Source organism: Carassius carassius, chromosome 23, assembly GCF_963082965.1.
Source record: "Carassius carassius chromosome 23, fCarCar2.1, whole genome shotgun sequence".
Classification (NCBI taxonomy): domain Eukaryota; kingdom Metazoa; phylum Chordata; class Actinopteri; order Cypriniformes; family Cyprinidae; genus Carassius; species Carassius carassius.
The window spans coordinates 16,366,504-16,394,325 of record NC_081777.1 but is presented as its reverse complement, the minus strand read 5'-3'; the positions used below and the strand labels follow the sequence as shown (position 1 = coordinate 16,394,325).

Sequence of the window (27,822 nt, the reverse complement as noted above, 5' to 3'; positions counted from 1 at the left end):
TTAAGCTCATATATCATATGCAGTCCTCGCTACCAAAGTTTACACTAATAAATAAAAATGCTGTGCTAGAGTGACCTCTAGGGGTCATGGGAAAAATTTATTGAAAGTGATATCAAGACTTATTTAGCTTTGCCCTCTGCTGGTAATTTAATGCACAAAAAGCATTGCACACAGATACAATACACATATAACCCCGTGAGCTTTAAGTTATGCATGTCCAGAAAAGAATTTGTTTAATCTACAATTCGTTTTTATTTTCCTTTTGTGCAAGAGTATTACAGAGAGTAACAATATGTCATTGTCTTCTTAACAATCACAGTCAGTGGATTCAATAAGGCAAATAAAACACACACACACACACACACACACACACACACACACACACACACACACACAAATCAAATCAAATATTTATTACACAACCCACATGGAGAGTACATTGTTTTGAGAAGAAAACTTCAGCTCATATTTTATACTACATAAAGATCACTGTGAAAACACAGGAAAAACTAATTTAGAAGTTACATAAAAAGGCTAACGTTTTAAGTGTGGAATACTGTAAATAGTCCGAAGCTGAGTTAGGACATCAGTTATTCAATCTAAAAAACTTTTTTGTATCTAAGCAACATTACTGATTAACAACAGACACACTAACATGCAAAGTATGAATAAACAAAAGCAATACTGATAGACTGATGAATTTCCTTCCTGCTCAGTGCTGAAAAACAATAGTCGAGACAAAGAACGAACCTTTCTAAACAAACAAATTATTAATTCGAGACTTAATGCATTTATGTATGAAATCCGGTTCAGTTTGCTCATGCAATTAAACTGAATCCCTATTCTCAAATAAAATAGGTAGACTGCTTTACAAGCTGAAACTATTCCCAGTTTATAGAGGTCTATAGAGAAAAGTTGTACAGTGTTGCATGTTTAAAATCCCATCATAACTGTTCACTAAACACAATTTAAAGGGAAGGAAGAAGAGAAAAAAAACCTCAATGCATGATTCAGAAGCATCGATCGCTATTGTCTTTATGTTCGTGGATGTGTTCAGCAGAGTGATTTAGGCCGCACTTTCGGAAAAAGCTGCATGGGAGAGAACAAGAAGAATGAGGTTAATTAAAGACCTGCCAAACCTCACTGTCCACTGCATGCTTGTAATAGTATGAATATTAACCAAGTAAAAATTAAGGGAATGTATGAAAGACAAAGGGTTGTGACACTTCACCAGTTGAACAGCATTTTAAATATTGCACTGGAAGACACCAGCACATGTTTTGTATTAAAAATTCAATGGCAAATTTGAACATGAGTGAAATCTGCAGAGGAAATGTTTTCATGTTAAACTCTCAGTCGTGTGGATTCCCAAATAAATGAATCTGTCCCCCCTTCTGAAGTTTGGCAAGGCACTCTCTGTTGGAATGCTGACTTCTTGACCTCTAGCTGACCACTATTTGTCTTGTAAGAGAGCGCTTCTTACCCCAAAGTAGTTGTTTGGTACGAAGCCCTCCCTGCCACACAGTGAAGCCCACCACCAGTCCACCCCTTCAGGCTTCTGCAGGATGGTCACCATGTCTCCTTCTTTGAAGCTCAGTTCGTCAGGAGCCTGGGCAGGATATCCCCAAAGAGCGTACACCACCCCACTGTTCTCTACACCCATCGCTTCCTCCATACCTAAACAAAAACACACGCTTAATGGTGGCTAAAGGAAATTAAACTACTTCATCCAGTACAGCACTGTGCTTAAATTACTCATAGTTTATGAGTTAATAAGGGTGTATTACATGCCATCTCCACCCAATAGTTTATGAATTAGCTGACCAGTATTGACAGTTGTTTCCAACCCATATGAGACAATGATATTATTAACTCAGGAATGTAGAATTCATTGTGACATGCTAAATATAACGCTGGGAGTTAACGCACATGTAAAGTAGGTGTTTGCCTGTTAAAACTTGTGTTACGCCATGTGCTTTACCTGTACAAGTTTTTCTCATCGCCCTCACCTCTCAGGAAGCTCTCGCACTCCTCGAAGCCCGGGGCGTAGGGGTCACACTTCTGTGCCGCTGTGGCCCCATCGCTGTCTGTCACGGCCATCACCGCTGCTCCGTTCCGCACCAGAAACTCACACATTTTCTGGTCATTACAGGATGCAGCACAGTGCAAGGGCGTCCTGGTTAGTGAGACGAAAGTGAATATGTGCTGTACACATGCAAATACATAAGAATGTAAATAAACAGATATTAAATTGATCATCTGACCAGCCGTGGCTGTCTGGAGCGCTAACGTTAGCCCCTATCCTCACGAGAAACTCCACCACTGGGAAATGTCCACCACAGATGGCATTGTGAAGGGCTGTGATGCCTTCATCATTAGCCTGGCTTGGGTCACTCGCCTATAGAGGGACACACAAGGGCACGCTTAAAATGACAAACTGAAGAATTCTGGAACATTATGAAACAAGTAGGATGCATTTTGCATTTTAAATATGTGAAAAGACTTAAAGTTTGGAAAATATCCCTATTTATTCTCATTTATATGTATTTTGGTATTCAATATACATTATTATGTACAGTATTTTAAGCATTTTTAAGCATTTTAGCATCTGTGCTGGAGTATAACATTATTATTATTATTATTACTTTTTTTAGTTTCTGGTTAGAAAAGCCTCTGAACATTTTTAGAACCATAAAAAAAGTCATGTTTTTGTTCCTATTTTAGTTCACACAAGTAGTAATTTCTTAGCAACCTCAGATTGTTATTTTATTGAATTTTAAAATATATTTTGTTAGCTAGCTAATTCACTGCTCATTTGTATAAATATTTTTTTTTTAAGATTTATATTCAAATGTAAAAAGACTTGGTCTGCCATAATATTGGATTTTAATTACACAATTATCATGGTCAAGAGAATTCACAATAACAATATTATTTTTTATAAATAAATGGGGGTATTTTTTTGTTTTATGACAGATGGAAACCACCATTATGATGCAATACTCCTGTGTACCATATTGGAGTGTCAACCATTTACTGGCGCTTTATTATTTACAATATTATTTTATGTGTACGGAGCCCCGCACATGACACGCAGAAAAAAAATAAAAGGCTAAATCATGTGCATGATTTACTAATTCGTTCCCTCAATGTACTAAAACGTGCACACGATTACTATAGCATTCCCTCGATTTACTATTGCGTTCACTCAATTTATAAAATGTGTGCACGATTTACAAATTCGTTCCCTTGATTTGCTAATTGCGCACAATTTATTTATTTTTTCTTGCATGTCATGTGCGGGGCTCCGTATATGTCCAACAATATCACATTATCATTAGGGCTGGGATAAACGATTATTTTTTAAACAATTAATCTAGCGATTATTTTTTCGATGCATCGATTAATCTAACGATTAATTTTTCAGACCGATTCGATTTCGATTATCTCCCCATTAATTGACTACTAACAATTTATACATGTTGATTTACATATCTGAATGAAAAAAACATGAATTCCTTAACATTGCAATATATGTTTATTGCTCTTAAAATTACAAAATAAAAGACTGACTAAGAATGCATTACTTTGCACTTGTATAGAGATAGCATTCAATAAAACCTTGAAGCCTTGAAAACACATAGCTTACTGAAACAAGCTTACTGAACACATAGGGCCTAGCTTACTGAAAAAAAGTTCTTCTTTCAGATGAAAATAACAACAACTTGATGTCTAGCATTCAATAAAAAAGGTCACCCAAAATACTTGTTTAGAGCAATTGAAAGAATACGGTAACCAATGTAAACTTGAGGGCTTTAAGCTAATACAGAGTGCTTTTCACAGTTTGAAGACTGTGAGTGCGCGAGCGCGTGTGAAACTTTGGTGTTTTTCTATCGTGTTTAATGATTTTGATTAATATGCACGAGGGAGAGAGAGAGCAAGAAGCGCTCGTGTTGTTTGAAGACTGTGAGTACGCGCGCGCAGCCGGGGCTCTCTCTCGTACGCGCCCTGTCAGCCGCGCAGCCAGTCATTCTATTCTACATCACTCACTGATCAAATAAGCCTTTGACAGCCGCCAAAAAAAAAGATCAATGCAGAAAAACCCCTGGATTGGTTATATAACGTTGGACAGAATGTTGATCCGGCCATCGCGTATATTCAGCGCACATAAGGTAAACATTTTGCAAACGTTTTTTAGAGAAATAAAAACAGGTCGACGAATCGATGCGCATATTTTGCGTCGACGTATTTTTTGCGTCGACGTCATCGATGACCTCGACGCGTTGTCCCAGCCCTAATTATCATCAATAATGGTATATACTGACACACCCTTATCCTGTCTTACACTCAATTAAGTTGTGTGGTGTCTGGTTTTTTAGTGGATTTTGTTGTGTGCTGTTGCCCCAGACAGTGCTAATGCTAGTTGTCCACCTCTATGCAACCCTAATGCAAGGTACCAAAGCAGTGGGACATACCTCCTGCGCAGCCCTCTGCACAGTTTCTAACTCTCCTACTAAAGATCCATCCAACATCAGCACCAGTGGGCTCAGGTGAGCCCTACGCCTGGAGGATTTATTGGCTTTGCTGCCCTTCCGTAAGATAGAGTGAATACCCTGAAAGAGAAGAGTATCCTCTTAATATCCTCTTAACTGTGACTGGTCTCTACTGTATCTGTGTAATCTGTCTGGCCCTCACCTTCTGTTCAGAAGAGACCTGTATCTCTGCGATCGGTACTGGAACCATAGCTACAGCAAATTTGGAAGTGTCTTCCCCATCTGAAGAGCTGCTACTTTCAGCAGCTGGTTCTCCTTTGACACGGATGGTCTTCCTGCGAAACAGTTTATTGATCATTTGCTTGTAATGGTTGGGTGGTTGGGTAAGGGGCAGGTTGCGCAGGGTTTTAGGAATTTCGACTGAGCTGCGTTTCTTTAGGGCCCTGGGGAACTCGGCCCGGATACGCATTGCTTCATCCAGGTCAATGTCCAACTCCGCCTGTGGGGCCACCATGGGCTGTAGACGTGTGGGGCTGAGAGGGCGAGGAGGCATCTCTGTATCCTCAACTTTACCCTCTTGTTCTGGTTTCATGCCTTGGTCAGTTAAGTACACAGGGCCTTCTGTTTTGTCCTGTCTCTCAAGCTCAGCATCAACATCTCCAGGGTGAAGAACTTCTTATAAGAAAAAAACAAAACAAAAAAACAAAAGCAAACTGCAGTTAAATACATATATACAATACATACATACATGGGTCAAAGACAAATAAGAGTGTCCATTATAAAATAATAATAATGATTTTAAAATGTAGTTCTTTGAAATCTAAACTTTGCATTAATGTTCTTCAAAATGGTTACATTTTTGGGTCGTACAACATGATATTATATACATCATATAATGGTCAAATGATCTGATATTGTAATTGATTTACTGACCTTCACACAGTCATGAGGGTCTGCAGGGATCCACTCTATGATATCATTTCCTGATTTATTTGTATTTTTTCGGCATGTTGGTTGAACCACATGATTTTGATTTGGCAGACAGTTCAAATATTATTATTAAAAAAAATACTATGCTAGTCTACTGTACATAATGATGTTTTATTTACATAATTAATTTTAATATTCCTTAAATTAGTTTTTCCTTAAATGGATTTTACTGTATGTCCCCCTCAAAACTTATTTCAGAAAATAAAAGTATTCTCATAGTCACTGTATGTATGAACTGCATTTTATTTAATGTATTTTTGAATACATTAGGCTAGTCGTTGACTCGTATTCGAGTGCCTGTCAGGCCACTCATGGCTTCTGGTTGAAGGTACCTTCTCTATAGTATGGAGGTTGTCTTTGAGGTTGCGGTGACTGATTTTGCCGCAGGTTCTCTCGGGGCAGGGGAAGATGCTGGGGCTCTCCCATCGGGCCAGGGGCGTATCTGCCGACAGCCGCAGCATAGTACGGGTTCTGGAGACTCATGATGAAAGAAAGCGGGATCGGCCTGTGCTTACGGACTCCAGTGCTCGCAGGTGGAATGGAGATCCGGGAAATGATTTGCTGAGGGCCGTAAGGTGAGCTTGTGCTTGTGGGGAGTTCAGGGGGCATTGAGATACGAGTGTTCCTCGGGAGCGAGCTGTGGGATGATGGGAGCGAACGGGACACAGTATCCTGAGGAAAGAAAAAAAGAAGCTATGAGAATTAGAGAACATGATTTTTTTTTAAGTGATAACAAAACAGAAGCATATTTCTGCACTTGACAACAAAAAAGTGTTTATCTTGCAATTTTGACTCCCCCCAGTAATAACCAAAATAGCTGACGCTTGTCATTTTTTTCCCACAAAGTTGCAAGGAAAAGGTATGCATTATGAGATAACTAACTAAATTGTGAGATCACAATTAGCTTGTTTAGATTTTTATTCCATTCCAGCTTTAACAGGAGAGTGCAAGACAGTAAGTAACAGGCTTGTAAGAAAATGTGACGGCAGCTGTTGTCTGTTTCAGATGAGGAATTGTCTACACTTGTTTTCTAATTACATGGAAGTCTTGAAACATTATATACATACACAATGGTTTTTTTCCTGTTGGTTCAACAAGTCAAAGTGGTTAACTAGCTGGCAACAAACCACTATAAAGGAACTGAAAAGGAAAAAGGCAAATGAAAAGATGTGGGAGAGAAAGAAAGAAAATGTCAACAGATCTATCCTTAAACATCTTTGGCTTAGATTCCTGATTTAATTTGTTCAGTTATTTCAACAATGACATTTTACTGTAGAAGTGCCCTGAGCAGAATTAAGAATAATCCACGTGCACATACAAACATGTTCACACACAAAACAAAGTCTTACATACCTTCTTGGCAGCAGGAGGTGCGTCCAGGTTTGATTCTTTCCAGTTGCTGTTGGGTACAGATGGTCTGATCCATTCATTCTCTACAACAAAAATAGGAATTCATGTAATTAGGAACAAATTAACATTGAGAGAGTGACTAGACTAGGCTTGTGCTTCCAGTCAATCCTCTATTGCATGATGTAATCTTCTAGTAACAAACATAACGTCTTCACATTGCAAACAATATTTTAATAAAAAGAATTCATGTTTGTTAACTTTTAGTATATATGATTATTCATAACAATATTGTAAACTTTTAGAGAACTGAATTCATGAAGTATTTGTATATTATGAAGGCTTAAAGGCTACAAAGAAGCAATATTAAGCGATTAAGGAAGAGGCTGTAGAGAATTAATCATGATTGCATATCCATTTCAAATATTTTCAATATTTTGTAAACCTTTTACTTTCTTAGTATTTACTTCTATTTACATTTCTGCAACATCAAGCAAACTAAGTTGAAGTTAAAGTGAAGTCGGATACACTGAAGTTTAGTTAAATAAATATGTTTCTTTATCATTTATTATTCTGATATCAATATAAAATAGGCACTCGGTTTCAATTAAAATATTTGGGGGGAAAATTAGCCTTTATTTAAAAAAAAAAAAAATTAGCCTTTAAACTTTCTTTTTAATTGTTGCCTCCAGGTTAAGAATTAAAAAAAATGCTTATTTATGTTTATTTCTTTTTTTATGTTGCTATCAAATGACAATTGTGCAACTCACTGTCATAGGTGTGGTGAGGCTTTCTGTCGTATGATGCATCCAGGTCAGTTTCATTCCACTTAGAGGGGTTCTTTTGCCTCTGCATTCCTTCTTCTGAAAGAAGATAGAAGAAACGACGAGGAAACAAATGATTAACAAAACGGAACGAAACAAACAGAATTTCATTATAGCAAACACACAACTTTACTACCAACCAAAGACCTTTGGATCCGACTGTACACTCATAAAATGTAAAGCTTCCAAGAGGGTTTTTCTGAATGCCATTGAAGAACGATTTGGAGTTCCCCAGTTCTTAAAAGATCTATTTGTTTTTAAATGTGAAGAACATTTAAAGTACAGTGTTCAGAAGAAACCCTTTTATTCCAATTACCTAAGGGTCTGAATGGCTGGAAGTTGCGTGGCAGCGTACTGGCTGCAGGTTGACTAAAAGGCTGATGAGAAGGTGCTTGATCCAACCTCGGAGACCTCGGAATCGAAGACAAGGGGCTCGCTGAGGGCTGCAGCGAGGTGCGAGGTGTTTTGTTTTCATAGGTAGGGTTGGACAGCTCCCCGTAGCTCAACGATCCTCTTGTGCTTCGATCTTGAGGCCTCAACGGCATCTGTGTCATTCGTCTCATTGTATTTGGAGACATATTAGGAGGGGTCATTTGGTCGAAGGAATATCGTGAATCCGAGCTGTCTTTACGGTTTGTAAAAGAGGAATGCTGCTGGGTTAAATGACTAGGAGATGAAGGCTTGAATTTCATACTGTCTAGGTGAGGTGCAGGAGATGAAGATCGAATTGTGACAGCAGGAGGAAGGTCCAGGTTGGATTCCTTCCTGCTGATGCTGGAGTCTGAGCTCCGGCTGCTCGTGGAGCTCTGGGAAAAGGAGAGGTTTGTGCCGATGCGGTCATTTCCATTCTTGTTAGAACTGTACAAACTGCCATTGCTGCTGCTCTGGGGTTTGGGGCCAGAACTCTACAAGAAAAATACCAAGGAAAATATTAATGCATGATGTCGGTGTCCAGATCTCAGTGTGATAGACATAATAACCAAAACCGATTTTTTTTTTTAGCAGAGTATGAGCTGTAAAGGAACAGTCAATTTGCATTTATTTTGAATTGAATACTTCCATTTAATAGGCGTTTTCAAAATGATACAATAAGTGATCTGTGGGGTATCTTGAGCTGAAACTTCAGAGACTTATATTGCATAATAGGGCAAAATAGTTCTCCTTTAAAGGCAATAATTAATTCTGTACCTCTGAATTAGTGGTTTGGACGACAGGGGTGGCTTCTGACAGGAGAGAGCTGAATTCCCGTGAAAGCTCATCTGCTGTGGCCAAAGATGCGCTCAGTTCATTGTTGATGGACTGAACTACAACATACACACACACAAACAAACACTGAATGAACACCCAAAAGGATATAACAAGCCACTCCAGACCTATATAGCACATTATATGCCATTCTGAAGACACTCAAAAAATATCTGCATGCATGTATGCGTCATGTCCTATCCTAAATCGCCTACACATGGGAATGAAACATTACTGGTGTACTGAAATACTCACACAAAAAGCTGCTGCCAAAGCTGCTCTGAGAGTTCATGGTGTTTGTGTTTCTGTTTGTGAGACCTCCAATTCATTCAACACACTGCCTGAGTGAAAACAAGGAAAATCAGATCAATTTGACATTGTCCATCACAAGCTCTAACAGCGTATCTGATTTAAATTAAGCGTACCATTGTTTGAGAATACATGGTGTCTGACCCATACAGAAATATTAAAACCTATAATACATAAAAAATTGTTTTGTTTACCTACAGTAGATAGACAGACAGATAGATGGATGGATAAACACACACACACTGAAGATTGGAATAAATATCACATTAACAAATTACATTTCACACTATTACTGTTTTTTATAATATGTTATTTTAGTTTTTATCGAATAAATGCAGCCTTGGTGGACAAAAAAATCTTACCGACCCCAAACTTTTAAATAGTAGTGTGTGTGTGTGTGTGTGTGTGTGTATGTTAAATTTACATTACATTTACATTTATTCATTTAGCAGACGCGTTTATCCAAAGCGACTTACAAATGAGGACAGTGGAAGCAATCAAAAACAACAAAAAGAGCAATTATATAAATGCTATAACAAGTCTCAGTTAGCTTAACACAGTACACGTAGCATGGGCTTTTAAATAATATAATAAATAAAAAGAAAACAGATAGAATAGAAAAAGAATAGAAAAAGCTATTGTTAGAGGTCTTGTGTGTATATATATATATATATATATGTATATATTATACTGCAACAAATTAACAAATTACTTAATCAGATTACTTAGCAAGTGACTACAAATGTAACGCACTAACATAACGTACTTTTACATTTACAAGAAAATATCGGAGCTTTCCCCACTTATTCGCTAACACCTCTCCTGTCCTGTGTTAAGAGAAATTGTGAGCGAGGTGCAGGTGCAGAGGCACTTCCTTCTGGTTGAGACATTTCACTTTTGGCATTGAAGGGCCTTTACTGTTGCCAAAAACAAAAGCTAACTTTTAGTTTTTCTTTTTCTTTATTACTTCACAAAAACTTAAGAGTATTGCAATTAGTTACTTTTTATGGAGTAACACAATATTGTAATGCATTACTTTTAAAAGTAACTTTCCCCAACACTGATGGCAGATGTAACAGATTCATCTGATTCAACACTGGCATACATACAGCAGGACTTGAGAGACAAGCAGACTGTTTTTAAGCATTCCAACACCTGCCTACATTTCATTGTAAAAGTGAAAAAAAGTGAAAGTGACGTGACATTCAGCCAAGTATGGTGACCCATACTCAGAATTCGTGCTCTGCATTTAACCCATCCAAAGTGCACACACACAGCAGTGAACACACACACCATGAACACACACCCGGAGAAGTGGGCAGCCATTTATGCTGCGGCGCCCGGGGAGCAGTTAGGGGTTCAGTGCCTTGCTCAAGGGCACCTAAGTCATGATATGCCGGCCTGGGACTCGAACCCACAACCCTAGGGTTAGGAGTCATACTCTCTAACCACTAGGGCAGAACTTCCCCACAAAGAGTACACAGAGAAACACCCTTTGTGATTTATGAAGAAGTCTGCAGTCCACATCTGACATCTGTTGCTGAAACCCCTTCTTTATACTGCTATAATTCACTGTGCACTGAAGGTCTTTGAATGGAGAGCTTCGACCCCAGGCAAATGACACTAGAAACATGACTGATGACTTTCACATGCTTACCTAAAATGTGTGAAAATAAAGACAATAAGGCACATGGATACATAGTCATGCATGATTCTGAATCACATAAAACACATTTTGTTAGACTTTCACCCTCTAAAAAAACAGATTAGTAATGCGTCTGTTTTTTGTCCACTTTTGGATGAGCCATTCAGTTACTCAATACTGAGTCATCCAGCTGGCAGAATAACTTGTCCCAAACACAAGGTCAAAAGCTGCTGCAGGTAAAAGAGAATTAGGTGTGAAAACATCACTCATCTTAGGCTACGTTTACACGACAACGAAGAAGTCAAAAACAGAAAAAGTTTCTCTTGCGTATTTAAAAAGTTTCCTGTACGACAATGTTTTCAATAACCCACAACCATGCGTAAGCAGCTAGTACATGAAAATGTTATGAATGCAACTAGAAACATAACATGAATCTGACATAGAATAATTATTTAGATGTAACTAATGTAATAATCTAAAGAGACAGAAATCAGTAAATAACTTTTTTTACATGTGCCAACATTCAAAAGATTGGGGTCAGCAAGATTTTTTTAAAGACACATTAAAACAGTCAAATTGTTAAACATTATTACACTTTTAAATGTGTCTGTTTTAGTATATTTTAGTTCGTAATCTATTTCTGTAATAGAAAAGCTGATTTTCCGCAGCCATTATCTCAGTCTTCAGATCCTTCAGAAATAATTCAAACATTTCCTATTTTATCAAAGTAAAAACAGCTGTTCTGCTTAATATTTGCTTTTGTCAAAGGATCTGTCCGTGAATAGAACAGTATTTCTTTGACAGTATTCATTTGTAACAATGTAAAAGTATTTACTGTCCCTTTTCATAAACTTAAAAGGAACACTCCACTATTTTTGAAAATATGCTCATTTTCCAACTCCCCTAAAGTTAAACAGTTGTGTTTTACCGTTTTCGAATCCATTCAGCAGATCTCCAGGTCTGGTGGTAGCACTTTTAGCTTAGCTTAGCATAGATCATTGAATCTGATTAGACCATTAGCATCTCCCTCAAAAATGACCAAAGAGTTTCGATATTTTTCTTTTTTCAAACTTGACTCTTGCGTAGTTACATTGTGCGCCTGCTGCACCCATGGTACGGCAGCCATATCAGCCTAGAAAATCGCAACTTTTCATTTTCCGTCAGTCTTAGTATCTAACTACAGAAGAGTCAAGTTTTAAATAGGAAAAATATAAAAACTCTTTGGTCATCTTTCTCGACCCTGAATGTTTTAGTTATGTTGCTGAAAGCCCTTGAATTTCATCAAAAATATTTTCGTTTGTGTTCTGAAGATGAACAAAGGCCTTACAGGTGTGGAACAACATGAGAGTGAGTAATTAATGACAGAATTTTCATTTTAGGTTGAACAAACCCTTTATAACATTGTATGTGTATTTACACAGTTTTTGTTTTGTTTGTTGTCCCCTCACCGCTTCTATTTATAGTCGTCAGAAAGCCAAACCTCTATCAAACATAAAAAATCTACCATGCCACTGTCACCATCTCCCTTCTGCAGAATTTAGCTACAACTTACCTTGAAGTTTATGTGATGCCTAAGACCTTAGTTAACTGATTCAAATGTATTTAAAGGGGTCATATTATGCAATTTGTATTTTTCCTTTCTCTTTAGAGTTTAAAAAGCTCTTGATGAAGAACATTAAAGCATGTTAACATATTCTGTTACACCAAATACACAAAATAATAATCTTTTTTTTTTTTAAAAGCATCATATTTTAAGGATGGAGCTAAACTCTACCGGACAGTGAAACCATCAGAGCAGGATTCGACAACCCTTCTTTAAACCATAAGTTTTGTTATTTATTTTGTTATTCAAAAGATTGAATGTGTCTCTTAATTAATGTGTATATTGAAGTCTTTCAGTATCTGGCGTATATAGAATAGCTGACTGTTAGTGTTATTTTCAGATTTTAAAGGCTTATGGTGAGACACTTCATACACACAAGAAGTGCATGCAAACGGTCCTCCTAATATGAAGACTGTGATGGTGCACTGCAGGACAACTTTCTCCTTTTAAATGTTCAAGAAAAAAAGGACATGTATTTGTGTGTTTTTTAAGCTTGTCTCAGTGGTTGTTTCCCATGAGTTATGAGTATATTTCACATCAGCTTTGTATGACAGTTTCTTGGCAGTTTTTTGCTACTTTTGTGCCCTTGTTGTATAAATATACTGGCCTTCACACATTAGCATGCACAGGCAGGTTGTGTACTGTTCTTAATATTATAAACCCTGCAGGAAAAAAAAACATTTAAATGTTTCAGACAAATGTTGTAGTATATATATTTTTATCAATATCTAAAATAAAGTTTACATTATCATAACTAGAAAATGAATGTTAAAATATTGAACTTAAGTTGAAAAAGCAAATATTGTAAAGTCGAATGAACTTCAATAAAGCAATTCAGCAACCATACGCAAGATTTAACTTAAAGTTTTAAGGCAGCCACAAAACTTAAGATTTTGAGTTGAAAGGGGTGAAAATCTTTTACAGTGTAGGCTTACGCCTCATCTGTGAGTTTTTTCACTTCACGCAGTAAAACATCAGGGACAGCACCAGCCAGCGACAGATGCCTAGTAGCCCTTTTTATAAAGGCACAATAGTCTTCAACCTCCTGATATATATCGACATTTGTTCCATCTATCCTCTCACATTCACTCTTTTTGTTCCCAGTCTGATCTTAATCCCTGATCTCCACCTCTCATTCACTGCTCGCATTCATTTGCTGATTGAGAGGTGAAGACTTTGCGTGACTGATATTTTAGCAATTCAGTTGCAGTGCCGTTGGTACAGTGAATCTGGAATGTGGAGTTGAGAGTGACATAGGTTATTAATAACTCTCGTCCTGTGCTGATAAGAAGACCTAGCCCATTCAGAGCATGGGCAGAAACCATAAAGACTAAAAGATTAAGACAGCAGTGCTTTCTACTGGTGGAAGAAGGTGTGGCTTGAAACTATTTGCTCATGTTCTCTCTTTCTCAACCCATTTTCACAATCAGTTAAGCTTGCCATTTGCCCTGATCTGCATGATATTAAACTTAAAAACCTTTTATTTGCATCTTATTTACACCATTGTTTAATCTCAATCTTTGAACAATTGATAATAATTGGTAATTTAATAAATCAAGATTTAAATTCTGCTTTTTTAAATGTAAAATTCTAACACTTTTTTTGCATATATAATGTTCATCACAGCCCTCATCAATACTAGCGATGCATCGATCCGATACTCTGGATCGGTATCGGCTCCGATTACTGGCATTTTCTTCGAATCGGGTATAAGTCAGACAAGACCGATCTAAATCCAATATTGTGCGTATACTAGGGCTGCACGAACAAAATGGGGTGAGCACACTTACATTCTCATTTTAAATGATTTAAACATAAGAGTATTATTTAAATTAGAGTAATTTTTTTTTTGTAACTTTAGGATATGGTTTGAATTGTTAACATATTAACTAACATGAACTTACCAGAAGCAATACTTTTGTTACTATATTTATTAATCTTTGTTTATCTTAGTTTATAAAAACAGAGCTGTTCATTGTTTGGTAATGTTACTTCACAGTGCATTAACTATGTTAACAAATACTGTAAACTTTTGATTTCAACAATGAAGGCTATGCAGCCTAAATGTTGAAATTAACAATGTTGTAGAAGTGCAGTTTAGTAATAGTAAATGTTAAATAATGTAGTTGAATAACTTAATAAATAGAACATTATTGTAAAAGGTTACAGATTTTTCAGACATCTCGTGAGTTCAGTGTTGGACAGGTCAGTTGTTTAAACCATTCATTAAATTGAATCGGTTCAAATGAAACATTAGTTCGCGAATCAGACATTAGGGTTGTCACTTTTGAGAAAAATAAAATTTGAACAGATATCGAATATCATGCAATGTATTCGAATATATTCTAATATCTTCATCTTGGCTGAGATTTCAACGTTGTTACGGGAAAGGATGAAGCTGATTAGTTAGTTCTTGTCACATGACCTGAGGTGTGCTTGCGGCTCTCTGAAAAGTTGAGACGCTTGGATGTTTTTAACTCGATGCGGTGTGGACACGCCTGGAAAAAACGAGCACGTTGCGACCGCGTCGCTTCCATTGAGCGTGCATACCACGCGCCTACATTGGAAATAACGAACATGAGCGCACAAAAGACGCGATATGTGAACGGCTCCAATGGAGATTCAATCACAAATGTTTAACAGTGAGTCATAAACAGGACTATCTGGATTCTTATTTTTTTTTACTTAATGTTTGAAACAGCAGGTTATCAACTTAGAATATCAACTTATATGAAGTGCCACTATGCATATCCCACAACATTAGGCTAAATGAAAACAGAAAAGAAAAAACGATTCAGAACAGGCACAAACAATAACGTGACAACTTAAACAGCAGCAGGAGTAAGGCATATAGCCTAGCCTAATTAATTTCTTAATATTTTTTGCAAGAAACACCAGTCTATCAACTTGATCTTGATTAAGTGCGGCTCTCTTTTTATTTACAATGTTCCCCGCGGTGGAGAAGTTACACACATTGGGAGCACACAGACGTGCCTGGCTAGTGGCTATAGCTTTTATTCGCTTGATTTGGTCATGGGCCTACGCTACAATACGTCTAGAGTGCCCTCTACTGGATAAGATGGCAAAGAATAAAATAAAAAAATAAACGGTCTAATCATAGACTGTAAAAAATGCGCTACATATGGCATTTTAAAAACCGGATATTTTATTTATAGTTCGGAGAGGTGGGAGAGGGGTAAGGTTAGGGAGAGGGTTGGAGGTATGGGTAAGTTTAAGGATGGGTTAAGGTGTAAAGTATGGGTCAACAGTGTAAATATAAATGTAATTACAGAAATTAAATACAGATGTAACTACATGTAGTTTTTTTATATAAGTACAATGTAAAAACATGTATGTACACAATAAGTACATTGTACTAAATTATTAATTAAAATGTAAGTAAATAGTAGTTAAGGCCACTTAATATAAAGTGGGTCCAATTTAAAAGAAACGTCTTTTACATTTCTATATAGATGTATATACACTTGTTTTTTTCATGAATTTTACAAACGTCTTTTACATTTCTATATAGATGTATATACTTGTTTTTTTCATGAATTTTACAACACATATACAAAGAACAATGTGTAACATTTTACCAGATTTTTGACTTTTTATTTGTAAATACAATTTTTCACTAGATTTTATCAAATTATTGTACACCCCTGAATTTTCTAGAATCTAGAGTATTTTTTGCTGCTGAATTATCCACCAACCTAGTTTATAATAGTATTTTTGTCATAGATTATGACTATATATTTTTCCATTTGTTGTTTTTCATTCAAATGAAGTTGTTTATATGTAGTAGATTGTGTTTAACACATAAAAGAGTGATGATCAGGTCAACACAGAGAAGTATAGAAATTCTACATTGTTAAAAAAAAAAAAAACCTGTGCTGGTATTGGATTGGATCGGTATCGGTAGATACTCAGAATTTTCGGTATCGGATCGGTTTTGAAAAAATGGTATCCTTGCATCCCTAATCAATACATTTACTATATTTGTTTTCAAAGCCTTCAAATTGCACTTAGTAGGATGTAGAATAACCTTTTGTAAATTATTAATTAGTTTCATTATAACTAATTAATTATAATTAAAATGTCTTTATTTTTATTTAATGCATTATAATTGTTATAAATTGTTATTATCAAAATAATCATTAGTCAGCCCTAGATTATAAGCAAGCTTCATTTGTAGTATGTTTAGGCAGACAAGCTTATTCTTGTAGGGAAATCATTACAAATGGAATAATTATAGACCAATCCCTAGCTTCAGACATGACAACAAATGTTACATTTTAATGAGAATTTCATTCATCAGTATGTCATAATGAAACAACAGCTGTGAGACTGACATCATGTGATATAAATACTGCATTTAGATCACCGCAGTTCTCCATATGCTCAATTAAACAGATAGTTCACCCAACAATGACAGTTTAGTCATCTTTTACTCATACTCAAGTCATTGTGCCTTTCTTCTGTGGAAAACAAAATATATTTGAAAAGATCATATCAGTTTTATTCATCCATGGAAATCTGTGTGGTCCATTGTTGTTTTGGACTCATCTGACTTTCACTGCATGTACAATAAATATCTTCTTTATGGACCAACAGAAGAAAGTAAGCCATACAGATTCGGAGGAACATAAAAGTTGAGTGAACTATTCCTTTAAGTCATAATACTAACGTATCTCAGACGTGACGCTACCTTATGGGACTGAAACTAACCAAAACTGTCATTGTAGACCACAAGAGTGTTTGAGAGTCTAGCTGATAAGAATGAATTGGGCATGAATTCAAACATCATGTAACAGCTTTACAGTTCAATAAGGCCTTGCCAAAAAGATGTAATGATTTACAACCAACTAAGACAGAGCAGATAAGTGTTTTATCAGATGAAGAATAAAACCTATAAAAACAAATATGTAAATACTGAATATTGGCCAGTACAAAAGCTCAGAACTTAAAAGAATTCAAAGGATGAGCATTGATTACAAGGATCTTTTTAGATGGATTTGTGGAGCGGACACTAGAATAGTAGAATAGTAATAAAAAATAAATAAAAAAACTGCTCAAATAAGTTAATGCTCAGCTTTTTTATATATCTGGCCTTCATACAAACAATAAATGTGAAATCACGGTCAAATAATTGTTTCAGTAATAAATAATAATAAATTACAATAAATAACATTTGAAAATATTTCCAAATATAAATTTTGCTGTACTTTGGATCAAATAAATGCAGACATGGTGAGCAGAAGAATTATTTAAAAGAAAACATGTTTTACAAAAAAAAGAAAAAAATTTTTTTTTTTAAAAACATAAAAAATCTTATTGTTCAAAAACTTTTGACTGGTAGTGTAAGCTGATTGAAACAAATGTGCTTTAGCAATATAAAGAGTATGAAAAGTGCTCTGAGTTGCTGCTGAGAAAAAAATAATTAAGCTGATTGTCTGCCAGCAGGAGGCGCTGTGAGAGCGGAAGAACAGGGTAGAACCAGCGGTTTCTCCAGTTACGGCTGAAATCAAAGCAGCACTGCTTATGAACGTCTCTTTATCAGATCAAATGAAAGTGCCTTTTCTGAAGACAGTCGTTTCCCTTCAGATATACATTCATATATAACACCCCGGACGTGTTTTGATGTTGAAACCTGCAGTGCTCATGTTTATTCAACGAAGTCAAACGCCACAAATAATTCAATGTATGGGTAATAAGTTACTGGTAATCTATATCGAAATATCGGAAATGTGTTTAAAAGTCATATCCCCGGTATTTAAATCAATTATATCACGATACATATCGATATTGAATTATTGTCCAGCCCTACTTCCCAATACTGAAAAATCTACACAAAATCACACGCAAATGCACAATCACACAGATCAGCCTATCACATCTCCTGATGTCAAATGATCAACTCAGTAATAAAGACATTTTATCAGATTTGGGTTAACAAGACTGGAGAGTGACCGGGTGTCAGGTTCAATTTCAGACAATGACGGCCCTTACAGATCATTCTGATAAAACCCTGTTAGTCATCCTGATACCATGGGTTTGTGTGTGTGTGTGTGTGTGTGTATAGAGAGAGAGAGAGAGAGAGAGACTCAAGTAACATTTGCTTCTGGAATCTCTCAGGCCTTCAAAATTACAAGCTTAACATTCCTTGTGAATCACACAAGATATCCACGACACAAGAAATCCACCCTGACTGCTGAATAGACTCGAAAACAGTAAAACTCAACTGTTTAACACTAGGGGAGTTGGAAAATGAACCTATTTATAAAAAAAAAAGTGGAGTGCTCCTTTAAAACATAAACCACAGTGCACACAATGTGGCTGGCATGCAATTAAACCAGCATGCAAATTGTCAGTGTTTACAAAGTGCCAGAAATGCTATAAGAGAGCCAGAAAACTCAGAACAAGTTGTAGCAGGACAAGACAGATATGCAGTTCAGCTGGCTCCGACAGTGGTTGGTTAAATGGTAAATCAGGTCTGTATGCTAGACTCATTCCCAACACTGCTCAAAAATGACATGAATGAATCATTACTGAGTCTGACCTGCTTCAGAGCAATGTATGATATTAGAATCAGTTAATGTCACACCCAGGGGCTGGCTATGCTTTAACTAAGCCACACCCCTTCTCAACTTCCACCTCGAGGAGGTCCCCAAACCCGACCCAATGGCCAAACAACACGAGAACAAGTAAGTGATAAAACAATCTTTATTTAAATATCTAAAAATAGCTTGGGGAATAGGGAAAGGGCAATTAAAACTAAACTCTGACTCGGCCCTCCAGATGGGCTATGGCCGGGAAGAGGTCAGGGAGCAAGGGGGCCACGGGGATCCGGGGCGTGGGACTCGGGCCCCGGCCTGAGTCTTAGGTATCCGTAGCGCCCTCCTTCTTCCTCCTCTTCGCTGAATACAGCTCACGGTAAGTACTGGTTCACACAGTTCGTTCTCGAGGTGCTCACTCTCTTTCTCTTCCTCCACAGGCAACGGGCTCTTTCTCTTTCTCCACAGGCAACGGCTGGGACACACAGGCACAGTTAATTCAGCTTGGTTTTGCTCTCACCTCTTCGCTGATTACAGCTCACAGTAAGTACTGGTTCACACAGTTCGTTCCTTGGGTGCTCACTCGCTTTCTCTTTCTCCACAGGCAACGGCTGGGACACACAGGCACAGTTAGTTCAGCTTGGTTCTGCTCTCACCTCTTCGCTGATTACAGCTCACAGTAAGTACTGGTTCACACAGTTCGTTCCTTGGGTGCTCACTCGCTTTCTCTTTCTCCACAGGCAGCGGCGTAAGTACAGGTTTCCTCAGTCTCTCCTCGTGTTACCCACTCTCTCTCCTTTTCTCTCCACAGGTATCAACTTGGGCACAATAGCACAGTTAGTTTGCTTTGAATGGCTCTCACCTCTGGGCTGGACACAGCGTACTGTAAGTACAGGGTTCGCTCTATTCCTCCTCGTGTTATTCACTCTCTCTCTCCTTTTCTCTCCGCAGGTATCAACTTGGGCACAATAGCACAGTTAGTTTGCTTTGAATGGCTCTCACCTCTGGGCTGGACACAGCGTACTGTAAGTACAGGGTTCGCTCTATTCCTCCTCGTGTTATTCACCTCTCTCTCCTTTTCTCTCCACAGGTATCAACTTGGGCACAATAGCACAGTTAGTTTGCTTTAAATGGCTCTCACCTCTGGGCTGGACACAGCGTACTGTAAGTACAGGGTTCGCTCTATTCCTCCTCGTGTTATTCCCTCTCTCTCCTTTTCTCTCCACAGATATCAACTTGGGCACAATAGCACCGTTAGTTTGCTTTGAATGGCTCTCACCTCTGGGCTGAACACAGCGCACTGTAAGTACAGGTTTCCTCTGTTTCTCCTTGTGTTACTCACTCTCTTTCCTTTCCTCTCCACAGGTATCAACTTGGACACAAAACACAGTTACTCTGCTTTGGATGGCTTTCACCTCTGGGCTGGACACAGCGTACTGTAAGTACAGGGTTCGCTCTATTCCTCCTCGTGTTATTCACTCTCTCTCTCCTTTTCTCTCCACAGGTATCAACTTGGGCACAATAGCACAGTTAGTTTGCTTTGAATGGCTCTCACCTCTGGGCTGAACACAGCGCACTGTAAGTACAGGTTTCCTCTGTTTCTCCTTGTGTTACTCACTCTCTTTCCTTTCCTCTCCACAGGTATCAACTTGGACACAAAACACAGTTACTCTGCTTTGGATGGCTTTCACCTCTGGGCTGGACACAGCGTACCGTGCTATCTCCGGAGATCTGAAGCACGCTCACAACATATACTGTACTGAACTAGGCTAGGACCAGCAATCTCCTTGTCCTCCCACGCCGAAGTGCGTGAAGGCGGGGGTTTATCTGACAGGACACACGGCAATACACAGCAGCCCACAGCAATATACAGCACCACGTCAAAATTATAGGTTTTCACAGCACGAAGACTCACCCACCACACTCAGTGTACGGAAAGGACACCCGTCTTCCTTCACTTCGCTTGGTTCGGATCTGGCGATGGAATATGCGGCCTAGCTAGTGATGTCGTCGTTGTGACTACTTCAATAAGTATTCCTTCGGCTCTCCCACCACACTATATTAGGGGTAGGGCCGCCCTCCTCCTCCTGGAGAGATCTACACAACGCCAGGTCAATATACAGGGCACTTTCGACTGGCTCTTAGTACTCACATCAATGCCACTTCCAATCCCCTTTTTCACGTCGTCTCAGTTCGCCGTATAATCTGTTCACTTCTCAACCTTTAAGGTTCGCGATGTCTTCACAATCATACAATTCCAGCCTGAGGGAGAGAGAGAGTTAGACAGCTACCAGCAGCGTACCAAGACGGGCACAACCCAGTGCTTCACACACACCAAAAAGAGCTTCCCAGACTGGGAAATAACTTGGCCTTAAGTACTGCCTTGTCCAGCGTATCCTCCAATCACCAACCGCTGTCCCTAACTAGGCACAGGTGCATCGAATTCCCTGATTTTCCTTCTTACGGCGCCACCGGAAGTTCCGGTGTCCTGTTTTTCCGGTCCGGGCGGAAACGCTTCCGGGCGGAACCAAACTTCCCGAATTTTGGTTCCGCCCCTAAAGATCGTCACCTTGTGACATTAACATGTTTAACCCTGTGAAACCTTATATGTCTGTCAGGAAATTCAGTTTATTAACTTTCATCCAAAATATAAAAGACAAATACCTATATAAAAAAGTAAGTAACATAAATAATATTTAAGTAACTGCTAAAGAAGGTGTAACCAAAAAGCATCTGGTTTTCATCTTGACAGGCCTTATATTTTCATGTCTAATATTCTGAACAACACAACATACTACAGTATTACTAAATAAATAAAAGATTGAATACGCTTTTGGGCGATTCAAAGAAATCATTCAGGGTGAACAATGAATATTGTTCAATTGACAGGTCAATGAGAACCGAGTTCAAAAGCTCCTGCGTGGTGCTTTTTCAAGACATCTGATTTCCATTAAAGCTCTCGGACTCCTCCTCGTACACTTCCTTACACAAAGGCGCCTTAAAAAAACTTTCGACATAGTAAACATTTTTTTAAATAATATTTTAAGAAATATATAAAAAAATAAAAAGGTTGCTGAAACGGCCTGGCATAGCAGACACGAGCGAGTTCACTGTACAATCCACATCGCCTTCTTAAAGCCAAGTAAAACTGCGATCTGGACTCTCAGTGAAGACTCAAAAGCACAATAAAACAAATATTTTCCTGTACCTTGAATAGCTGTAATAGTTGTGAGGTTGTCCTGCCGTAAAGTCCTAGAACTTAGTCCCGCCGAGCATGGATGTGTTACATGACTAGTTGGAAAACATTTCAGCGGTGTTTAACTCTTGTCTGTAAAGTCCTGAGATATTGAGTCCAACCCTCTGCTCCTGAAACCCGACCCAGGAGCTCCAGACGCACAGCTGGCACAGGTAAACAGCGCTGTGATGGGCGCTCAGAGATTTATTTTATTTGTTTCTTATTGGTATCGTGACTATTTTCATGCATTTATTTTAGAGCTATCAAGAATATGTTGTTTTATAAAAATGTTAATGTACTATAAACTACGTATATAATATAAACTAGGTAACAAATGGGGGAATAATCTTAAAAAAAAAAAAAAAAAAAACAATAATAATGATAATATTGCACGAAATGAGCGTTCTAGAGCTCATGACTATTAATATTACGTCATTAATATTACACAGGAGCATCTTCCACATGACATCCTTATCATCCCGCCTCCTCAGATGACGCATTTTCCGCCAAGATGGTTGTCGGTGCCTTTCCAATTGCAAAGCTGCTCTATCTGGGCGTACGACAATTGAGCAAACCAGTGGCTAACAGGATAAAAGCAGGCGCGCGGAGAAGTGAATTCTTTAAGAATTACATCTGCCTTCCTCCGGCTCAAGGTAATATGGCTTTTGGTTGTTCGTGTTTAACGATATGATGTCAGACCATATGACAAGGGTGTCTGTAGTAGTAAACGTCGAGGCAACATGCAGCCAATAGCCGTTTTCTTGTATTTGCTATTTAGCCAATCACGACTGCTGCGATGTTGTCATTGGGTTTTTTCAACAACAGATTTACCCAGAGACCAATGAGATGCTAGAAACTAGGTTCCATTTAGACAAATGAGATTCGGGTTTGCTTGAAGGGGAGGGACTCAACTGTCATTGAGGTTACCGTTACAGCGAACTGAAAGTGCCTTACTGCCTTTTGGTGCTATTTGGAATTAGTTGATAATTTGTGACCCTGGAACTCAAAACCAGTCAATTTAAATTGAGGTGTACATAAATCTACTGAATAAATAAGCTGGCCATTGATGTATGGTTGGTTTGTTAGGATAGAGGACAATATTTGGCCGAGATACAACTACCTTTTTGAAAATCTGTACTCTTAAGGGTGAAAACATTATTTTTTTTTTTTTGAGAAAGTCACCTTTAAAGTTGTCCAAATGAAGTTTTTAGCAATGCGTATACTCATCCAAAATTAAGTTTTTATATATTTACGGTAGGAACTTTCTCTTCATGGAACATGATCTTTACTTAATACCCTATTTTTCATAAAAGAAAAAAAAAATTATATATATTTTTTATTAATTTATTATTAAACGTATATTTAATATGAGAGCAATATCAACTATGTCTAATACAAGCTTTTGCTTTATATGTAGTTGTTTGTACAATATGCTATATATCTGAATTTTCTGGCAGAAGTAGATAATGTAATGATAATTAAATAAAGTATTTCTTCTTTTTATATAATATCATGTTTAAAGCTGCAGTCTGTAACTTTTATTTGGTTAAAAATTATCCAAAATCAATATTTGAGCAAGTACATAACCAGCCAGTGTTCGAAACTATCGCCTTCCTTTAGCCCAATTCACAACAGTTGAAATTCGTCATTACGTCACGTCTGTAAACATAAACGGTCTTTGCACTTGATCACTTGACTACTTCTATGGCATATTTCAAGTGAGCATGAAGACCACAAGAGTGTGTACACATTTATAGTACACACTACTCATCTTTGCGCCAATAAAATGTAAAAACACTGTTTTTCTACTAAATAATATGTAATATCATATTATTAATAATATACATACATTGAAAAAGTTTCCATGACCTCTCACGATCTTTATTTCCAGAACATGATGCATGATGGGATACACTAAGCCATGAATAACGCACACTAATGTAAGTGTGCAAGACTGTCCAAGTTCATTAAAGCACCAAAGCGCATTGCCCTTAACGCACACTAAATCCACACTATCTCCAATAGCGTTCTGGAGTGGTATACAAGATAGTGTGGATTTAGTGTGCTTTAATGGCACTGTGCAAAAGGGCAAATATTGCAAGTGTGTGTATTTGGACAAGGCACCTGTCCGGCTACTAGGCTATGGCATGTGAGGATCCTGCAGGTGGCGGGTCGTTTCATTAAAGCCTATTCCCACAGCAGCTGGGATAATTAAATGTCAAAAAATTATGTTGATGGCGGTTTGTAATCAAGAAAGATTATATAAAACGCATGTGAATTAAGTGAAATAATATTCCAGTTTTAAATGTGCTTCTGATTACGTATAGCCTGATTACGTATAGCCTTTTTAAAGACAACCAGTTCGATGGGAGCATAGTTTGCTTTTTGGGTTAAAATAATTTCTTAATATGAAATTCGAATGATGTGACAATTAGAGATAATAATAAGAATTTGCAGGGTTTGATGTGTAATGAGCTAATCAAACATTTGATTAAATTACCATTGGTCGCACAATTTATTGTAACGTTAATGCTTTATTCCTCAGTTGATCAGAACAAAGCGCGGCAGACATGTAACTTACTTGTTCAGATGACAATATACAGGTGCTGGTCATATAATTAGAATATCATCAAAAAGTTGATTTATTTAACTAATTCTATTCAAAATATGAAACTTGTATATTATTCATTTATTACACACATACTGATAAATTTCAAATGTTTATTTCTTTTAATTTTGATGATTATAACTGACAACTAAGGAAAATTCCAAATTCAGTATCTCAGAATATTAGAATATTGTGAAAAGGTTCAATATTGAAGACACCTGGTGCCACACTCTAATCAGCTAATTAACTCAAAACACCTGCAAAGGCCTTAAATGGTCTCTGTCTAGTTCTGTAGGCTAGTCAATCATGGGGAAGACTGCTGACTTGACAGTTATCTAAAAGACGACCATTGACACCTTGCACGAGGAGGGCAAGACATAAAAGGTCATTGCAAAAGAAGCTGGCTGTTCACAGAGCTCTGTGTCCAAGCACATTAATACAGAGGCGAAGGGAATGAAAAGATGTGGCAGAAAAAAAGTGTACAAGCAATAGGGATAACCGCACCTTGGAGAGGATTGTGAAACAAAACTCATTCGTGAGAAATGTGTCAAAATGTGGGGGAGATTCACAAAGAGTGGACTGCAGTTGGAGTCAGTGCTTCAAGAACCACTACGCACAGACGTATGCAGGACAAGGGTTTCAGCTGTCGCATTCCTTGTGTCAAGCCACTCTTGAACAACAGACAGTTTCAGAAGCATCTAAAGACAAAAAGGACTGGACTGCAGTGCTGCGTGGTCCAAAGTAACAGTATGTTCTCTTATGAAAGTAAATTTTGCATTTCCTTTGGAAATCAGGGTCCCAGAGTCTGCAGGAAGAGAGGAGAGGCACACAATCCACGTTGCTTGAGGTCCAGTGTAAAGTTTCCACAGTCAGTGATGGTTTGGGGTGCCATGTCATCTGCTGGTGTTGGTCCACTGTGTTTTCTGAGGTCCAAGGTCAACGCAGCCATATATCAGGAAGTTTTAGAGCACTTAATGCTTCCTGCTGCTGACCAACTTTATGGAGATGCAGATTTAATTTTCCAACAGGACTTGACACCTGCACACAGTGCCAAAGCTACCAGTACGTGGTTTAAGGACCATGGTATCCATGTTCTTAATTGGCCAGCAAACTCGCCTGACCTTAAATCTATGGGGTATTGGGAAGAGGAAGATGCGATATACCAGACCCAACAATGCAGAAGAGCTGAAGGCCACTATCAGAGCAACCTGGGCTCTCATAACACCTGAGCAGTGCCACAGACTGATCGACTCCATGCCACGCCACATTGCTGCAGTAATTCAGACAAAAGGAGCCCCAACTAAATATTGAATGCTGTACAGGCTCATACTTTTCATGTTCATACTTTTCAATTGGCCAAGATTTCTAAAAATCCTTTCTTTGTATTGGTCTTAAGCAATATTTTAATTTTCTGAGATACTGAATTTGGGATTTTCCTTAGTTGTCAGTTATAATCATCAAAATTAAAAGAAATAAACATTTGAAATATATCAGTCTGTGTGTAATGAATGAATATAATATACAAGTTTCACTTTTTGAAGGGAATTAGTGAAATAAACGTTTTGATGATATTCTAATTATATGACCAGCACCTGTATGGTGAACATTCTTATTTGGGTCATATTTTCCAAGATGTAGGCTAGAATCTGTGATTATTAAGTACTGTGAATATCCACATTGGTGCAGTGACAGCTACACATTCACCTAAAAAAAAGATTCATCCGTGCTGGATCACAAACCACGCATGGAATATAATTCTGCAAGGAACTGCAATTCCAGGTTTTCAAACATAGATAGCGACGAAAGTAGTCAAACTTTATATATATATATATATATATATATATATATATATATATATATATATATATATATATATATATATATATATAGTACTTTTTACATGCTAGTCTCTATTTTAATATTACAGCTTTCATATAGTAGTCTCGTTTTAATATTGTTATTGTTTTTAATCTTATGTATTTTGTACTGTAATCTCTGTTATGATGGTTACCAAAAACCAAAGTGTGTCTTAACTTTTTATTTATTTATTTTTATGGTGGATTGTTGAAATAAATCTGTCAAGTAATTCAGTGTGTGGTGCCTCTTGTCTTCTCCATAGCATACCACTGGATCGAGATGAGAACAAAGATGAGAATTATGGGTTTCCGTGGCTCCACCATCAAACCTCTGAATGAAGAGGCAGCTGCGGAGCTTGGAGCAGAGCTGCTCGGTGAAGCTATCATTTTCATCATCGGTGGAGGATGTATGGTGCTTGAGTACAGCCGTCAGGCCGCCAACTCCAGGCACAAGGAAGAGGAGCTCGCACAAACCATTAACAGTCTTCAGACACAACTAGGAGAGCTTGCACTAACCACAGAGACACTGGATGCCCAGATCAGAGAGGTTAATAGACTTCTGTTGTCCCTCCCAGCAGCTCCAACTACCAAGTAACAATATGCATCACTAAAATGCACCCTTTCTAAGAAGGGCAAAGAGACTGATTTATGAGAACATATCAGTAGTGGTGCAGCACTGCCATATATACACACCAGTATGCCAGTATAACACTTCCTATTCATTATTTGTTTGGTTGGATCATGCTGTTTTCAATTGAAAGTCCTAGTTATTTGATGACTCTGTTAAACCATTGCCAACGCCTGACCACTTGCTATTCTGCTCATCAGTTTTGACGTTATTTCATAACAGTTTCTTCATATAATAAGCTGATGGAGTTGGGCAATTCTCAGTTATTAATGATTTGAAAATGCACTTGAATTTCCGATACTTGAATGACAAATTCCATTAGTGAACATGGATATGTCCCTCGATATAGGAAACAGAGAGCCGTCTCTGTGTCCTGCGAGAAAATCCCCATTACATTAATAAAAACTGCTGTGTTTAATATGGCATGTGTATATGGGTGTATAATTATGATTGTAAAATAAAGTGAAATATTCTGATGCTTC

The 27,822-nt window shown here is 37.7% G+C and overlaps 2 protein-coding genes across 4 annotated transcripts; one reads left to right on the top strand and one right to left on the bottom strand.

Moving 5' to 3' along the window:
• Positions 1-237: 237 nt before the first annotated feature.
• Positions 238-22,359, bottom strand: ppp1r13l (protein phosphatase 1, regulatory subunit 13 like). Of its 3 annotated transcripts, none has more exons than XM_059506298.1 (13): positions 22,222-22,359; positions 9,155-9,240; positions 8,843-8,958; positions 7,971-8,559; positions 7,601-7,693; positions 6,837-6,916; positions 5,816-6,155; positions 4,696-5,168; positions 4,476-4,613; positions 2,265-2,398; positions 2,010-2,176; positions 1,484-1,677; positions 238-1,089 (listed from the first exon to the last, which is right to left on the bottom strand). In XM_059506298.1, the coding sequence occupies exons 2-13, from the start codon at positions 9,189-9,191 to the stop codon at positions 1,054-1,056; spliced, it is 2,397 nt and encodes a 798-aa protein (XP_059362281.1). In that variant the 5' UTR covers positions 9,192-9,240; positions 22,222-22,359; the 3' UTR covers positions 238-1,053. The 3 variants fall into 3 exon arrangements, with proteins under 3 accessions (XP_059362281.1, XP_059362284.1, XP_059362282.1); XM_059506301.1 differs by having other exon boundaries at positions 4,696-5,165; XM_059506299.1 differs by having other exon boundaries at positions 9,155-9,236; positions 22,222-22,356.
• Positions 22,272-27,816, top strand: opa3 (outer mitochondrial membrane lipid metabolism regulator OPA3). The gene is made up of 3 exons (XM_059506302.1): positions 22,272-22,421; positions 22,740-22,901; positions 26,976-27,816. The coding sequence occupies exons 2-3, from the start codon at positions 22,760-22,762 to the stop codon at positions 27,305-27,307; spliced, it is 474 nt and encodes a 157-aa protein (XP_059362285.1). The 5' UTR covers positions 22,272-22,421; positions 22,740-22,759; the 3' UTR covers positions 27,308-27,816.
• Positions 27,817-27,822: the final 6 nt, after the last annotated feature.